The 18,886-nt window shown below is 43.3% G+C and overlaps 1 protein-coding gene across 2 annotated transcripts; it reads right to left on the reverse strand.

Moving 5' to 3' along the window:
• Positions 1-994: 994 nt before the first annotated feature.
• On the reverse strand, positions 995-11,737 carry LOC115110519 (cdc42 effector protein 1-like). Of its 2 annotated transcripts, XM_029636245.2 has the most exons (3): positions 11,200-11,737; positions 4,054-6,773; positions 995-2,960 (listed from the first exon to the last, which is right to left on the reverse strand). In XM_029636245.2, exons 2-3 carry the CDS (start codon positions 4,505-4,507, stop codon positions 2,317-2,319), a joined length of 1,098 nt encoding a protein of 365 aa, XP_029492105.2. In that variant the 5' UTR covers positions 4,508-6,773; positions 11,200-11,737; the 3' UTR covers positions 995-2,316. The 2 variants fall into 2 exon arrangements, with proteins under 2 accessions (XP_029492105.2, XP_064866243.1); XM_065010171.1 differs by lacking the exon at positions 11,200-11,737 and having other exon boundaries at positions 4,054-9,545.
• Positions 11,738-18,886: the final 7,149 nt, after the last annotated feature.

The following is an 18,886-nucleotide window of genomic DNA, read 5'->3' on the forward strand; positions in this document are numbered from 1 at the left end:
GAATGTGATGAAAGAAATAAAAGCTGAAATAAATCATTCTCTCTACTATTATTCTGACATTTCACATTCTTAAAATAAAGGGGGGATCCTAACTGACCTAAGACAGGGATTTTTTTTTACTAGGATTAAATGTCAGGAATTGTGAAAAACAGAGTTTAAATGTATTTGGCTAAGGTGTATGTAAACTTCCGACTTCAACTGTAGACCTTTGAGAATGCATACCCCCACCCTGTCACATGATGAAGACAGAGTTTGTTCTGAATGACTCATCTTTATAAAGCAGGTTTACAAGGATAATGAGTTTCGTTTGCTCCGAGAAATTGCATAGCATTGTGTGTGTGTCTGTGGTGGGTAGATGTAAAAGTGCATTTGTGTTCATACATGTGCTTGTCTGTGAATGCTTTTGTGAAATGTCATCTTACTTGCACCAAGATAACCTCAAGTGTGTGTGTGCAGGAAGTAGTTGACAGAGAGAGAGGAAGAGATGCAGTGTCTCTGCTCTGAACTAAAATCAGCTCTGCCCAGTCCTATACAACAGGTGCCATGGAGTCCTCATTCTTAGTCATTGGGATCTCAGAAAGTGGAATTTGAGTGTTTAGCTTCTACATCTGAATGAAGGGACAATATAGTATTGCCTTATTTGTATGTCTAATGTAGTTTTTAGTACAAATGATGATGTTAATCTAGTAAATCTGTTCCCAGGTATTCCCTTGAATAAGGAGAGAGACATGTGATAGTGTCTAAATGTATGGTATGAAATGATAATGTTATTTCCAAATACAATATCTATCTGGTCTTACTTGTGGTCAATTTGCAGTGTACAAATGATTATCATTATGTTCCGGCCCCCTATTCACTCAGAAATAAATGGTCCCACGGCTGAATCAAGTTACCTCTGGTCTATAGTGAATATCCATTCCTGGTTGAAAATCACTGCTTGTTTCTGTATATTTTCTTTATCCACTCAATGTGTCAAAAAGGACAGAACCAATGCTTATTAAAAAACGGTATTTATTAAGAATATGACTGCTATGACAGCTACTGGTAAAATGGATCAAATTATACAGTCATATTTTTATTCCGTATACATACTGTATTCATATGTGACATCACATACAAGTCTGTACTGGTAATTTTAAGTAGAGTGCCTGTAGTCTTATGAACATAGCTAATATTCAACTTAATTTGATTACCTTCATGTATGACAATGCATTCATTTCCTTGATATTACAAAAAAAATGTATACTCACATGTATGAACATAACACTGAGAACAAACATACTTGGAAAAAGTACTTGACAATAACTATCACTGTAAGGCAGCTATAGGTTTAAACGATTATAGGGCTGTGTAACCCAAATTAGTTTGATACATTTTACAGGGCACACCCTTCATTTCCACCTTAGCATGCAGTACAATCTCAGATATTATTCCAGATATTAGTGAGAAAAGCTTTATTCCTTTCAAACTTTTCTCAGGAAATGATAAATGATGAAACTGGCTTTGTGTTAGGTCTAAATGAAAGTAAACAACTGTGACCACTGAACTCACTGAAGATATGTCAATTTAGGTCAGGTGGATAGAAACACAATCAAACAAAACAAAATGTATTGTCCCTTTAGTATCCACATACTGTGACAAATAGTTTTGCAGATAGTCATGTTTTATTTCCCCTTTCAATCCTTTTCACAGAAGGAGGGTGTCATTAGGCTGGAAATCCTACCTTTGTCTTCTAAAAATAAAACGTATTATGTTCCTTACTTCTGTGAATGACCACTATGAGTGCTTTTGACATACACAGCCTCGGCTCATGACCCCTGTGCCCTTCCTTCTGGTTGTTGTACGGGATCTTGTGTGACTGTTGTACTGCAGCTGCTATAGCACAGAGTTGCGCAATATCAAGAGATTGTTCCATCCCAGAATTGAATGACAGTTTAATGGAATCTGCTTAGTATAAGGTATATTTCTTATGAAGATATAATGAAACCTGTCATGTTTTAAAGGTTGTTTTTTATATGTACCCTGTCCAATGTTGCTGTCAGATCATGTCTGAGAAACTCACAAGCTTCTACACAAGCTTCTCTAAAACTGAACAAGAGACAGTATTGATCCAGTTGTTAGATGGTAGACAAGAGAGCTCTTATCATTATGAGGAGGAGCTTTCCAATTCAAATCATTAATGTAAAAGGTTTATAGAAAAACATGGATCCCTCTGAAGGTCTTGAGTGCAAGGATTCAGAACCAAGGTCACCTAGTAAGTAGTCTAATGATCAAATGGGTTCTTCTCCTCACAATGGTAGACATTTGGTAAATGTTTCAGACTTTGATCTCCTCTTCCTCAGGGAAGGCGTAGGGGACTTTAGGTTGGCTGAGTGGTGAGGAGGAGGAGGAGGCAGAATCGCTGCGATGACTCCTGGAGAAGGAGCCTCCCCCGTAGTGACGCGCCAGCATGTCAGCTGCTCTCTGGAACCTCTCAGCTTCCATAACTGGTTCTACCTGTGTAGGAGACCCCATAGATGCATCTGGCGTCTTAAGAGCCCTCTCATCCTCCTCCTCTCCCTCTGCCCACTCTGAGCTGCAAGAGCGCCCACTGTTGTTCACATTCACACTGAGCGGAGTGCTTGACATGGAAGGGTTTGATGAGCTTAGCATGGGGCTCTGCACAGCCAGCTCAAACACAGAGCTCTGCTCCTCCTCTTCCTCCTCTTCCCCCAACTCCCAGTTGTGATTGGGCATAGTGAGGCAACCGGGGCTGTCAATCATTCCCAGAACCTCACTCATGAGGGAGGGACCAAGGTCCACTGTGAATGAAGTGAAGGAGTCGGAGCGCGTTAGCGCGAAGCTGTTGTTGTCTGGGAGCGAGCCACAGCTAAAGTTCTGAGCGAACAGTCCGGTGCCATCCTGCAGCTGTTTATCAAGGCGGGAGTGGCGGGGTAGTGTGACGAAACCAGACTGCAGACCTTCAGACAGGAAGGAGACAAACATATTCAAATGTAAAACATTTTTAGAACAGTTCATGCCTTGAAAAAGTCCATTGCCTATTCTATTAATGCATCTACAGTATAATATCCAATTACTTTCATTAGACAGAGAAACCAACTATCAAATAAGAGCATTGAAAATCATGTCAGGGAGCCTTGCAGTTTGCCACAATCGCCAGAGGGTGACAGTATAAAACAAGCAAGGTGTTTAGAGTTTTCAGAGCACCAGCCCAACCCACACACATTCCACAGTGCCATGACTTCACTGGTTCCTGGTTCTGAATGCTCCCTGGGGGGGCTTGGTTTTATGCATAGTGGACAGTTCTCAGCCGCTACTGAAAGAGAAGTGAGGGGAGGACCCAGAAAGATATATAAAGAGGATACCAGAGAGGGAAAGAGAAAGGAACTTAGAGTTTTAAAAAAGTTGATGATGTGGAGACTAGAAAAAGAATAAGAGGAAAATAGGACAGGAGAGGAAAGAAAGAAGAGCTAAAGAAATGACCAGAATATACAAATGAACATGTACATCACAGTAAGAGGTGGTACAGTGTGAGTTAACCTGTTGATCCCCCAGATCATCAAGCTCTCTGTGCCCTCTGTTGGTGCTCTTTATTTGGGTACATTCCATCTGAGTTGGGTAACTATTCCAGTGGCTGGGGGGAATTCCAGACATCCCACATACTATTCTAAAAAACCCTACCCCTGAACACACACACACACACAGTTTTGCTGTACCAGCAGTGATTTAAAAGGGAAATGAGTGTTGGGTTTATGCGGTGCAGTCAAGCAGCACACAAACACTAAAGATGACAGGAAATGCCCTCTCGGTATCTTTCTCTCCCCAGCTGTGTTTGTTTGTGTTTATAGGTGTAATTGTGCACAGGTGTAACCAAGGTAATTGCAGATGACTCAGAAAAAAATAATCTGTTTGTTGACTGTTTGGTGATTTGAGAAGAGGAATTGGCAACCTGTGTGTGTGTGTGTGTGTGTGTGTGTGTGTGTGTGTGTGTGTGTGTGTGTGTGTGTGTGTGTGTGTGCAATATGTGCTTTTTCCCTTTACAGATGTTCTTACCGTAGCTGTAGAGGGAGGTCTCTGGGGAGCTCTCTGAGCTGGGGAACAGCACCCTCTTGTAGCCGTTGGGCATGTCAATGTTCAGCTGGGGCAGTGAGATGGCGTTCTTGATGATGGGTGAGACAGGAGGCGGTGGGGGTGAAAGATCACGGGAACCGATCCTGGCACGGGGCACAGGGGACCGGCGTACATGCCTCAAGGTGCGGGAGAAGAAGCTGGTGGTCTTTGTGCTGCTGGTGGGTGAATCGGGGCTCACTGATTCCCCTTTGCCCCCGTGGTTGCTAAGGAAGGAGGTGTCTCCAAACACATCGCCACCGCGGCCCACGTGCATGGTGTGGCGAAAGTCTGGGAGCGGTGGGCTGATCATGTCCACGGAGAGTTCGCTCTTAAAGCGCCTCTTCCCCTGAGAGCCCGACACTAGGCCTTTAATTCCTGGCAGTTTTCCCAGACTCATGGTAGCAGAGATGAATACCCTTTAAATATAATTCATCACGGGGATAATAAATCCAGTAAGAAATCAGTCAACTTTTCCAATGTAAAAGGAGTGTTAAAAGACACTTAAACAACTTTCTGGATCCTTAAAAAAAAGAAAAACACATTGTGTGCTGAGAATGTGTGTAGAATACATTCTCCACACGGCAGCAAGTGCCAGCTATTCATCGAGCGTAAGCCTGCAGTTTGGCTTTAGGAAGTCCCACTGAAGTTTTCAGCTGAATGATGGTTATCTATTGGAGTCAGTCAACATTCAAAGCTTTCTCTTTCAGGGCCAATTCTGTGCTTTAGAATGACTCCAGCCTCAAAGAGGCCTGTCCTCCTTCCCAGCAGCTTTCAGTCATGAGGAATAAAAAGAGGAGGAATGACACATCCCAGGGATTCTGGAATAACCACAGCCTATGTGGTCTGAGAGCTTGTGATCCACTAGGCTTTTTCCAGACGGTGGGTTTTTGAATATCAGTTCAGAAAATATATCCAGTTGCGGCTATCAAATATATACTGACAAGTGAAACATAACTCATCCAGTATTTGTGCAGTGAAAGAGTGAGAGAATACCAAGAGATGCTCATATTCTGTCCATCAGACAAAATACATTTCACTATTTTGAACTTGTGTTTCTGCTTGTGAACACTAACAGTATAACTATGATGCTCTCTCTGTTGGCAAGCTCATACCTGGGAACGTTTCTAGAGCTAAATCAATATTAGACGTGCACAACCATTTCTATAATTAGGTCACTTAAATGCACCTTTCCCTTCAGCAACAAAAATACACAGGTCTTTAAACTTCCCTCTCAAAGTTAAGCAATGAGGCTTTACAAAAAAAATATTACTGTTCTTCTCTTTTTAGGATCAGTCCAAACTGAAGTCTATACCTACCTCCTTTAAAATGAGCACCAATGTCTTCTGTCAAGGCTGGACAGCCAGCAATGTTACCTAGAGACCCCTTTCTGGGAAAACCATCCAAGGTCTTGTTTACAAACAGTTAACGAACATCCCACCCGTCTAGACACTAATCACCTTGCCAGAGGTTTACGAGATCCTCGTAAAATGAGAAGAAATATTTATGTTTTGTGTAAACCTAGTTAAAATTCATTCTCGATTTGGCACAGTACAGTAGATAGGAGTCCGGCTGTGTTATACATCTGAAAGTGGTTATATTTAAGCTGCTTGGCCCTGTGTGCTCTGCCCAATAAAGTTGTTGGAGATTATAAATAACTTGTTAAGGAACTGTAATGGGATTGTGTCAGCTTTAAAACAACCTCTATTACCACTTCACAATCACCCAGTGCTTTCTCTTCTTACCACTACAGGTTTCAACACCAAGACAACAACTCTCACCAACCAGGTCACTTTAGATGTGGCTTATTGAGGAGTGACTCAATAGGCTGACACCTTTGATTGTCAGCTAATAATCTTCTCTAATGCACCTACACACATGAACACACTGCACTCAAATACCAAAACACACACTTGATACTTAGTCACTTAACTGACAACTCAGGTCCTGCCCGTTAGTGATGGAGGTTTCTAGGCTGCCGCAGGTCCCCTCAATCAAGTCAGATACAGTAAGTGTTTCCAGAAATGAATTTGTAATCCTGCTTTGAAACCGACCTCACCTTATACTCCCCTGTAATCAACAACTAAAATATCTCCAACCTGTCACTCACTAGCCGCTCAGTCGTTTTAGTATTCCCTCATAGAAGTTTGATCTTGAATGTACCGTCCACAGGGGTGTTGAGCTTTCAGTCCCTCTGAGACCCAGCAGAAAGAGCAGGGGGTCCGTTCACACATGTCGTCTCCACTAAAGCTCTTTATCTGCGTGTGGCACCACACAGTCCATGGGACATCCTGTCACTTCGCTCCCCTCTCACCGGGACTGTTGTCCTCTTTTATTCTTTGTTGTACAGTTCAGCAAATGTACCACAGGCCCGGGACACCAGGCATTTAGGGACAATGAAACACCATACAAAAAGGGATAATGCTTTAAAAAAAGGCAATAGACTAAAGTGCAGTAATCCGTGCGACTGTTTTGTCTGCGTCTTGGAAGAAAAGGAGCTCCACTGGGATTGGCTGTGTCCTGGATTAGCTTCTAATCCCTCTCTCCATTCCTCCCTCTCCTCTCTCGTTCTCTGCCTCTCACAATCCAGATAGTGTTTTGAGATACAGGTAAGTGGCTCCTCTCTCTTTCTTCATTGAGACCATGTTAGGGCTGCCTGGAGAAGACTTCACAGAGAGTTACAGAGTTAGAGAAAAGGCAACCATTAATAGGACTCACATAAATGGGGTCACATAAATGTGTCCGGTTGCTGAACATCTAGATTGACTTATTTTGGGAATGCTTCTTTTCCCCCAGTTTTGGCTCATGAGTCACTTCTTACGGCCAACAGGTCATAAAATGTTTGTTTTTTGGTATGTGAGTTATTTTCCAAAATAAGAGAGCACCATGACACATTTTAGAGAGCCTTGCATGTCATTGCCAGTCTCCAAATGCAATATATCCATTTCAACAAGACCACTTCACACAGAGGTCTTTACAGCAGGGTTCAACTTGCGGTCCGCAGGTCAGGTGATTTTATTCGTCCTCCCGTTTTCTGAGCAAAAGAAAGCATAAAAGACTGTAAAAACACCAGAAAATCAGCTCTAAGTGATTTTGGAAATCTGTTCCAAACTATTCCCAAGTACAATAGAGAGATGTGTGATTTAATTCAAATGTAATGTGATTATGTTTTGGTCAAACATGAACGTTTTTTCAGGCTTCTTGCGGTCAATTTGCAGTCTACAAATCATTTGTAATTATGTTCCGGGACTGTAACGGTTTTCTTTAGGTGAAGTAGAGGCGGACCAAAATGCAGCGTGGTTGTTATTCATTGTACTTTAATAAAGAAACTGTACACGAATAAACTAACAAAACAACAAACGTGCGAAAACTTAAAACAGTCCTATCTGGTGCAAAACACAGAGACAGGAACAATCACCCACAAACACACAGTGAAACCCAGGCTACCTAAATATGGTTCCCAATCAGAGACAATGACTAACACCTGCCTCTGATTGAGAACCATATCAGGCCAGACATAGAAATAGACAAACAAGAATCCAACATAGAATGCCCACTCAGATCACACCCTGACCAACCAAAACATAGAAACATACAAAGCAAACTATGGTCAGGGTGTGACAGGGACCCTGACCATCTGCTCGAGAAAAGAAATCAGTCCGAGGCTGAATCTAGTTGGTGATCCCTGCTTTATAGAATCTTAATTGTTTAATTGTCAGGTTTGTCTCAAACCCTCTTAACTAAATTGACACCCTAGGAAGAATGCGGAATGACATAATTCTGTATTCTAGAGTTACAATATACCTCTAATTTTACACCACTAACTGTATTTAAGGCACTTCAGGACTGTGTAGGTACAAGGTAGCCATGTTTATGTAGGTCTACTCTAGTCTGCCATGTTCGTCCTGCATGCTGAGGAAGTGAACACCTAATTTAGCCCCGTGTGGCTTTGGCTGACTGCTCCACAGCGTCTCTGAGGATTAGTGTCACGGCCTGTCAGTGTGACGTGGTGTCTCATTTGGAGTACAGGGGTTAGAGTAGAGGCACCTGTGGCTGCTGCTACTCGGGCTTAGGATAGTGAGGGAAGGAAAGGGGGAAGGAGGACTGAGGATGTTTGTCGTTGGCGCCTGTACTGTTTCGTCTTCTCATTAACAATTAGCTGCAATTCAATTAAGAGGCTGATTAGTCGTCTGCGACGGTAGCGTGCGAGTGACAGGGAGGAGGGACGTTCGATGCTGGCTGGTTGCCTGGTGCGTCAAAACCAATCTGTTGTAAGGGATGCCTGTCCTTGACTAGTTGCCACTCCTATCGTTCACAGTGGGTGTCTCTGTCTCTTATAGCACCTCTGCAAGCTCTTCTAATCTCACACTAAATGGCTCCCTCCTTCTCCTACCCTGACATTTTACACGGTCCCATCTCTCCCTCTCTTTATCAGTACTTCCACAACTTTCTGTGAGCTTTTAGATGCCTCTGTGCTCATAAACCCTATACTGCAGATCAGGAATCCACTGAAGGCTCTTTATACAGTACATGGACTGGTTAAAGACTCACAGGGCTCTGCTAAACATTATATTTATTATTTAATTGTACCGGCACACATCCGTAAACAAGATGAGTTATGCCGCAAGGCTGGCGAGGGCAGCCTGTCTGATTGTATCTAAACTATGGGAGACATGGCGATCTGAAACTGTAATGGGAGCAGTGTGTGAGGGGAAGACAGCCGGGCGAGCTTCATTATGGCCGTCAAATAAAGGACCTAAAAGCTCTGAATGGAAACACTTTTAATCTCCCTTTCTTGTAAATTGTTTCATTCTCTGTCACTCTTTCCTTGCCTCTCTCTCTCTCTCTCTTTCTTTCTTTCTTTTCTTCTTTTCCCTCTCGGTGTCCTCCTGCTTGCCCAGTAAATGGGTTTAGTTTTCAGAGGAACAGCTGGTACCACAAAGCCTGCAAATTGCAGAACTGAGCTCTGCACTGGGACGGTCCTGCCACAGTGGGTCAGCTCTGAGGCTGCTTCCACTGGATAGTCCTGGTCCCTTTCAACCGCACCCGCGGCCTCCCCAAAAAAAAGATTTATGAAGAAAAAAAAATCATTGATGGACATAAAAAAGGAGGAAATCAGCTCCTAGTGATTTTAATTTTGTAAATCTGTTTGCAGGTATTCCCACACATTATAGAGAGACACGTGACCATATACAAAATGTAAGCAACGTTTGAAATTATTTTGTTTTATTATAAAAAATATACATCTGCTCAAGAAAAAATCGTCCCACAGCAGAATTTAGTTGATTATCCCGGTTTTAGAGCATTGCACCACCAGGCTGTGGGTTAAGACGCATGACTCCAAATACTGTCACTTAGTTTACGAGGATCTACTTTTGCGACGTGGCTATAGAAGGTCTGCCAGGTCCCCTAGTGGTGTGTGTGTGTGTGTGTGTGTGTGTGTGTGTGTGTGTGTGTGTGTGTGTGTGTGTGTGTGTGTGTGTGTGTGTGTGTGTGTGTGTGTGTGTGTGTGTGTGTGTGTGTGTGTGTGTGTGTGTGTGTGTGTGTGTGTACATAGTCCTTCCTCCCCATAATTCCCTTGATGCAGTAGATTGCAACATTTCAACACTGCATTGCCTAATGCTCAAATAAATCTCCAAAGATGTTCATTTGCCAACACTTTGTCTCGTCATTAACCGGTGTCTTCTTGACCATACTTACTGTATGTTAACACAACAGAGGGGCAATAAGTCAGAACAACAGTGGAGTGTAAATACATCCCTGTTCCATTTCAATAGCAAGTTAGACACCAGAGCAGAGAGTGTTTGCTCTCTAAACTTCCACATAGCAAACATCAGTAGAGGCCATTTACAGAAATACCATCAGAAATGTTGCTCCCTTCTTGCTGCTCTCAGATCAGTTATTAGCAGAGTGATTGTGTGAGGTAAGCCTCACTATTCACTGGCCTGTGATGCTGGCAGGATCTCAGTACAGTTGTGCCATGACACACCAGCAGTAGCCAATTGATTTCACTTTTTCGAAGAATTGGGTTTCTTGGGGTCCAATTGAAAGCCACAGAGATTTATGACACCTGTTTGTGAAATAATTAACCCCTATAGAATTTATATGAGAGAGCATAGAGTTAGAATTACATATTCAAAGTGTTACAGGACAATGAATTAGGCTTTTGGTTACTCTTGTTCTATTTACACATCATGCTGAATACTGGCAGTGGGTAGTACTTTCCTGATGTAGGGGTGCACACATTCAGAGGAAATCAATCAATGTTCATCAACTTGGACCTCATTTTGTAAGTTAACCCTGATTTACAGTTTCTTAAACATGTACATGCAGCCAAGATGAGTGGTCTGGTTTTAGGTTCATTCTACAGTATGCACCTGGGGATGTTGAGAATGTAAGTATGTAATGGGACAGAAATTGGATTAGAGAAAGAAAATATCAAAACACAAACACAACTTTATCTCCCACAGAGATTGGATTTCAAATTTCCAGAGCTTCCCTTGTTGGTGACACGCAGACGCACACAGACACTCACAATAAAACATTAATGCATAAGAGATGATGGTCCCAGACTCCAAAATAATTAGCCTACCTTCCTGTAGCCTACTTGAAATTATAATCACTGAAACACAATAACAATGTGAATTTCTAATGATAGTTTGGTAACTGGACTGAGAACATTCACTAAGTGGCGGTTGCGGTCACCTTGTGTACTGGTCCCTCTGTCCCCAGCTATGCGCCACTGTCAGCTCTCTCTCTCTCTACACACAATTATGCGCTCCAGGCACACAACGGATCCCAACTCCCGTCTAGAATATCCGACAGTCTACCTTGTCTCGATGTAGAAAATTACTATACGTTACAGATTTGATACAAAATTTAAGGGACTGATCAACGTGATTTATACCAGTACATTACCCCCACCACCAGCAACTAAATTGAAAACAAATTATTTCAATTACTCTTTACTTTACAGTTTATTTATGCATTAGCCTATAATAATGTATCAGCAGTTAGGATAAATATTTGTGAATAAAGTCATTTCCATACGAAGTACAGACAGTGTAATAATTTATTCCGATATAATCTTACCATAAAAGCCGCTGAAAGTTCGCTATCGCTCCATAAACTATAAAGGGAAAAGGTATATAGAAAATAGCATTTTCAATGTGTGCCACCCTTGTCTTCTTTGAAATGCTTCGATGTAATTAAAAGGTTTCCAGTAAAGTCCATAATGTGCTGTGCAGAGCTGTTGCGATGCTGCTTAGAAATTGTTTCGCTGGAAGATGGGAAGGAGATACATGTTTGCGCCGCAGGAACGTGAGCGACAAAACAGTTGTAAAATCAGGATTTGAATGACGCCTTCAACAAACGTTCACCGTAAAAAATCAATTGGGAGGGGACTTGGAAGTCTTGTAACATTTATGCACAGTAATCGCTGTACTGTTGCAGCAGCAAGCGCCTTTATGATGCATACTTTAATTGTATTTTCTTTTCTCAAATACAATGTGGTTGTTAATCAACTCCGGCTTTTAAATTCAATTGATACGTTCTCTTTATTTTAGTTCCTGAAGGATGTTTTTTAGTCCAATACAAAAACGTGCCACTAATTATTTGTACACTCTTGAAAAGGGTGATATCTAGAACCTAAAATGGTTATTTGACTCTCCCCATAAGAGAAACCTTTGAAGAACCTTTTTCGGTTCCAGGTAGAACACTTTTGGGTTCCATGTAGAACTCTTTCCATAGAGGTATCTACATGGAATCCAAAAGGGTTCTACATGGAATCATAAAGGATTCTTCCTGGAACCAAAAAGGGTTCTCCTATGAGGACACCCAAAGAACCATTTTGGAACCCTTTTTTCCCTAGATTGTAGGTCTTGATGTCTACAAAGCATTGCCATCCATCCCAGCCAGCAAGAGCTTGGAACAGGGAGTTAGATGGAGGGGGTTAGGGGGGGTGGGCGGGGGGTTGCACTGCTGGACACTCCAAATGGATACAGCCTCGTCAGGAATGCCCAAGAATCGACAAAGCTTTGATGTGCCAACAAATAGTTTCCAAATTCCAAAGTGGTTAGTGATTGGGCTAATCTTGTAAAACTCCTTGAGCCCTGGTGACCTGGGCTGTTGGCTGTTTCTCAAAACATCAGGCGAACAGCAGGAAGGCAGGCAGCTCTGAAGTGTCTGGGGGTCAATGTGCTACATTTCATGTCTGTCCCCAAAACACAAAACCACATACCACTGGGCTGAAGTTAGAAGGCAGAAAGAAGAGGGGGTGTAAGGATGTCAGACACCGAAGACACTCTGAGACCAGAACGATGAGGCATAGTTTGGAACCTTGATTTCCCTTACTCATACAACCCTCTCTCAGTCAGCTCCCTCCCTCCCTCTTTTCCTTATTTTTTCTCCCTCACAATTTCCCACTCCACTCTTATCCCAAGGAAAACAGTCTTGGGCTGAGTATGCCGGTTCTTCAACAAAAAAGAGCATGACAGTTTTGGACCCTGGACAGACATTGGTCCCTAAAGGATGGCAAGATTACAACCCCCTCTTTTACTCTTTCTCCCTCTCACACTTTCTCATACATAGAATTAATTCCTCACACACTATTTGCCATTTTCCATCGCTCTCCTCTCTTTTTGTACGCTCTCAACTTTCTAATCCTCACCTTTTTAATCACCTTTTCTCATGCTCTCCCCTCCATGCTCTCCCCTCCATGCTCTCCCCTCCATGCTCTCCCCTCCATGCTCTCCCCTCCATGCTCTCCCCTCCATGCTCTCCCCTCCATGCTCTCCCCTCCATGCTCTCCCCTCCATGCTCTCCCCTCCATGCTCTCCCCTCCATGCTCTCCCCTCCATGCTCTCCCCTCCATGCTCTCCCCTCCATGCTCTCCCCTCCATGCTCTCCCCTCCATGCTCTCCCCTCCATGCTCTCCCCTCCATGCTCTCCCTCTCCATGCTCTCCCCTCCATGCTCTCCCCTCCATGCTCTCCCCTCCATGCTCTCCCCTCCATGCTCTCCCCTCCATGCTCTCCCCTCCATGCTCTCCCCTCCATGCTCTCCCCTCCATGCTCTCCCCTCCATGCTCTCCCCTCCCTCTCCCCATGCTCTCCCCTCCATGCTCTCCCTCCATGCTCTCCCCTCCATGCTCTCCCCTCCATGCTCTCCCCTCCATGCTCTCCCCTCCATGCTCTCCCCTCCATGCTCTCCCCTCCATGCTCTCATTCAGAATTAGAGATACTTATGTTCTGCAGCTGTTGTCAACAGGACCTGGTAGTCCTCATACATTTACAGAAGTCTGTCTGACCTCATCAGCCCCCAAATCCAACCTTTACACCCACTCCTCCTTCCCTCCCTCCCTCTCTCCATCCCTCCCTATTGGCTTCTGAGGTTCCGGCACATTCCCCTTCATGGGAAATGGATTTCTCCGCTGATCACTTATTTCCCAGGCAACTATGAAAGCCTCTCCTGCCATTCGTCTCTATTTGTTCAATTCTCCAGCTGCCAGGCCTTCCTGAAGTGGGCGTCAGTGAAACCACAGGCACATCCACGAACCCCAGAAGCCTTGGTGCAAAGTTGAAGTAAAATATGAACTGATGATCTGAGGGTGAGAACAAACAATATCCACATCGTTGGGATGTTCAGAATCACCCAGGATATCTTTGTACAGTGGCAAAGTCTGGCAATCTTATAGGACCGTTTTTATGGGATACCCTTTATGCTGGTTGAGGCATTGGCACATACAGCACTGTTGTTCTAAAGTTTTGAGTGTAGACTTGACTGTCACAGAGTGAATTCTGACTGATTCTGCGTAGTTTTTGGTGGCTGTGAAGTTTCTATTCCCATGTTCTTCAGGTCCTGATCCCTCATGATGATGTCGGTGCTCCAACTTGACCCACTTCACTCATAAACCAGTCAGCAGGCCAGAATCCAATCAACCACTTACTGAAGCAACTGAAGTCAGTCAAGGGTCAGTCAAGTTAATAATGCATAACACATACAGTAGTAACACATGGTAAATGGATACATAGATCAGTCAAATTATACAGAATAAAGGGTCTTGGTCTGCATGTCTATGCATTCTTTTTGCATTTCTATCTATTCCTTCATTTTCCTGTTTTAGGAAGTGCTATTCTCTTGGACTTCTTGTTTAGTAATTTATCCATACGTCTATGCTTTTCTTCATACACTCCTGTGTGATGTTGTGGCTCATTAGATCTGCCTCAGAGTAGCCTACAGTGGCTGGGTACTAATGGGGTGTGATCTCCACAGTTCACACTCGCACTCACACACACACACACACACACAGACACACACACACACACTGTTTACACAGTGGGAATGAGAGAGGAGTTGAAAAGGACTGATGGCTCCTTTGTGACCACTTAGGGGATCATATATTTTTAAGCTCCACTGGCGGCTTTTGAGTGTGTGAATGTGTGTGTGTGTGCTTGTTTGTGTGTGTGTAAGGGATGTGAAACGGCTAGCTTAGTTCGCGGTGCGCGTTAAATAGCGTTTCAATCGGTGACGTCACTTGCTCTGAAACCTTGAAGTAGTAGTTCCCCTTGCTCTGCAAGAGCCGCGGATTTTGTGGAGCGATGGGTAACGATGCTTCGAGGGTGACTGTTGTTGATGTGTGCAGAGGGTCCCTGGTTCGCACCCGGGTATGGGCGAGGGGACGGTCTAAAGTTATACTGTTACATATGGATGCATGTGTTTCCTTTCAATTGTACGTGAGTTCTGTGCCAATATGTTTTACTGTGCAAAATATGTTTGATGAGGTATCTATGCAATACCAGTTGTCTTGTCAAAGATTTACAGTAATGAGATGAGTGTGCATTCGCATGCATCCCCAAAACAAACCACCTGAAGTGTGACAGAACCTAGAATCGAAGGGATTGAAGGGGATTGCTGGTGACAAATGAGCAATGTGATGTCATCTGACACCCTGATGCAGAGAGTACAGATGCAGCCTGGGAACAGCAGGCCCTCTTCACACCAGAAGCCCCGAGGTTAAGACGGGAATCATGCAGACCCTAGAATCGAAGGGATTGAAGGGGATTGCTGGTGACAAATGAGCAATGTGATGTCATCTGACACCCTGATGCACAGAGTACAAATGCAGCCTGGGAACAGCAGGCCCTCTTCACACCAGAAGCCCCGAGGTTAAGACGGGAATCTGCCGAGTTCAGAGACTGGAGGGCTTTTCACTTTCATATGCTGATAAAATATACACACATGGGCACAAATGCACAAATGCGCTAGCATATACACGCACACACACTGGCCTGGGAACAGTCACAACTGCTTATTATTATAGGATCCTCTTGTAGTCATATACACCCACAGTCGTCGCTGCGTACACAGCACTCACACATGGGAATGTACACGGTGTTGAGTATCTCTGTTTGTAAGAGTGATTTGCTTTGATGGCCTCAGGCTGACACTGTTGTTGTTTTCCTGTTGAGATTTAGACATTTTAGATTGAAACTAGAGGGGGTTTAGAGCTGGACCCATGCCAGTCACACAGACAGAAAGAGAGAGAGAGAGCTAGAGCTGAGCAGTAATTTCACATCCAAAAGAAAGCTCGGAATTCTGTCAACCAGTGTTCCATTTCTTTTAAGGGGAGCCACATGAGCTAAATAAAATGAGGGAAACAAGGGAGGGAGAGGGAGAAAAAGATGAGAGAGAAACAAGAAGAGCCAAGAGACATGCATAAAAAGAGGATGAACGGACATAGAGACATGGAGAGCAAAAGATGAAGGAAGATAGAGCAAGGAGGAGGGGAGGCCTTAGGTATGCATGAGAGGAGGAAAGTGAGGGAGGTAGAGGGGAAGGAGGGCTAGTAAAACAGGATGAGAAGTCTCTCAGACAGAAAAGGGATTTCTCCTCAGGAAATTACTTTCACACAGTTTTTACAGTCTGCCAAGAAACACTTTCACTAACTTACTGTATATGGTTTAACTACAGTAGAAATACGCTAAATTGTAAGATACGTTTTGTTAGTTGATTGTAATAGGAACAACTACTTAATTTGGCTTGTCATACTAAAGTTACTGTTTAATGTGTGATGCTGTATTGCTCATTTCTACCACACATGTTTCCAATTGAGTGCTCACTGTTGCAAGTACATCAAAATACTTGTGGGCATTAAACGTGCTTTCCCACTAGGCACAAACTGGTTGAATCCACATTGTTTCCACATCATTTCAACGAAATTCAATGCAGTGACGTTGAATCAACATGTAAAACGGATAAAACTGATTGAATTTGCAAAGAGTCATAAACGCAAAGACATTTTGGGAATGTTTGTCTTTTTTACCAAAACTTTTAACCTAAATCCAATTACATATTTAACATTTTTGTTGATATCACGTTGAATTCACATTAGATGACAATTCAATGAAATGTTCATCAAAACTAAACTTTGAACTGATGTCTATGTCTAGTGGGTTATCTTTAATAAAGTCATATTGTAGAGTAGTGGTGCTGATGCTGCACTATGTTCATACAATCATCTATCCACTGCACCCAGAGCATAAATCGAAGTGGCAGACCAGTATGCATCAGTCACCACTCCGCAGACCACATCCCTCAGTTAAGATTAATTATTTGTGTGTGATCTCGGAATGAAAACAGTTTTGAATTATGTTGCATCGACCATCTCTTTAGCCGGCCAAACAAAACAATACCAAGAATATCCTTTAGTACAGCATGGGCCAAGAGCAGCAAGGGCAGGGGGCATAATGTAGGTCTATGAATGCTTTCCAGTCCCCTACTGGTCTGTTCAAAGCCTCTTCAGCCCTTACTAAAACTAGCCACTAACCTGTATCTAGAACAGTCAATCAAACATACAGTACAAAGCTGGTGGGATATGGAAAAATACATCAACATATTTTTCAAATACAAATGGTTCATTTCTGTATTTTCCTCTGCCTCTCTTCCAGCGCTACCTTGCCAAGCGTGCTATTAAAGTGCATTAGGAGAGCTGTGGAGAGCAGGGCTGGAGTTAGAATCCCTTATGAAACCCAGATGTTCTCCTGGAACGTAGGGGACAGCCAGGGAGGGGAGGGATGTACGAGGGGGATTCAGGGAGACCATGGTGATGCCATTGGGGAAACGTTTCTTCGGACCCAGAGTCAAGGGTTTCCCTGCAGGGTCTGAGAATTATGCAGCTACCGCTCTGTCATAACCACACTATGGATGGGATGGCATTGCACAGTCTGTGGTAAAATAGGAAGAGGGGGATCATAGCTCTGACAGACTCAATTGGTCTCTGGTATACTGAAGGTTCCTAGTACTAGCGTATATGAACCCATTCACTGTGTCACATACATTTCCCCTTCAGATTTATTTGTCCTCTTTGTGTAGGAGGAAGAGGATCTCCTCAGTTTGACTCCCATCCAGACAGAGACAGTGTGTGTGCATGTGTGTGTGTGCATGTGTTTGGTTTTACTATCTTTGTGGGTACCAGAAGTCCACACAAGGATAGTAAAACAAGGAAAATGATGGGGGCATTTCACCAGTCCCCAAAAGGACAAGGCTATTTTAGGCTCAGGGGTTAGGGTTAGAGTTAAGGTTAGAATTAAAGTTAGAATTGGGGTTAGGGTATAGGCTTAGCTTTAGGGTTAAGTTTATTTTTAGGGGTTAAGGTTGGGGTTAAGGTTAAGGTTTAGGGTTAGGGATAGGTTTAGTGTTAGGGGTTAGGGTTAGGGTTTAAGGCTACGGTTTAGGATTAGGTTTAGGGGTTAGGGAAAATATAATTTTGAAAGGGAATTCATTGTTTGGTCCCCACAAGGATAGTAAAACAAATGTGTGTGTGTGTGTGTGTGTGTGTGTGTGTGTGTGTGTGTGTGTGTGTGTGTGTGTGTGTGTGTGTGTGTGTGTGTGTGTGTGTGTGTGTGTGTGTGTGTGGTTGAAAGGGTCATGTATGTAAAGGTTGGGTTAGGGGGTACATACTAAGGGACTGTGGGTCAAAGTCTCCACCCTTTGTTTTTGTTTGGACTGCACCACTATTTCTGTGGATTCTGACCGGTCAGGAAGCCATGCTTGGCTCAGAGACAATGGATCATTGTGCTGTCCAGCCACCGCTCCTGTCAGGCTAAAACAGGAAGACTGACTTGAGTGTGCACAAATACACATATACTCAGACATGCACACTCATGCAGAGACACACATTGAAAAATTCAATCACACACACTGAGAGGCTGTGAGACTCTGAAATTCACCTCTGTGTTTTTACGAGCCAGGCTATATATAGCCCTGTGTGTCTCCGGGGTCAGATGATACACTGAACATGACTTGACAGATGATCCGGCACAGTATCGAGCCTAAGGTATCCTGCAATCCTCCCCTTCCACTACCTTTCCTTCTTCCAGTACGTCTTTTTCCGTACAATTTTTCCAAGGAAATTCAACCATAATTTAGGCATATCTTGCAGTCAGGGCTCCTCAAAGAACCAAACAGGGGGATTCTAAAAGTTAGAACTCTTTCAAAGACATATTCTCTATCAAAGGTAAATAGTCTCATATGCACTTATAGTATGAGATGCTCACTTTAACACACCAATCAACAGATACAGTACCGTTCAAAAGTTTGGGGTCACTTAGAAATGTCCTTGTTTTTGAAAGAAAAGCTATTTTTTTTGTCAATTAAAATAACATCAACTTGATCAGAAATACAGTGTAGACATTGTTAATGTTGTAAATGACTATTGTAGCTGGAAGCGGCTGATTTTTAATGGAACATCTACATAGGCGTACTGAGGCCCATATCAGCAA

This window comes from Oncorhynchus nerka, linkage group LG26, assembly GCF_034236695.1.
Source record: "Oncorhynchus nerka isolate Pitt River linkage group LG26, Oner_Uvic_2.0, whole genome shotgun sequence".
Classification (NCBI taxonomy): domain Eukaryota; kingdom Metazoa; phylum Chordata; class Actinopteri; order Salmoniformes; family Salmonidae; genus Oncorhynchus; species Oncorhynchus nerka.

What these genes read in the sequence shown, in the direction of transcription:
- LOC115110519 (XM_029636245.2), bottom strand. Translation starts at nt 4,507, where the DNA reads ATGAGTCTGGGAAAACTGCCAGGAATTAAAGGCCTAGTGTCGGGCTCT. An exon ending in GACCTCCCTCTACAGCTACG is followed by an intron (nt 2,961 to 4,053) that starts GTAAGAACATCT and finishes TCCTGTCTGAAG; the next exon opens with GTCTGCAGTCTGGTTTCGTC.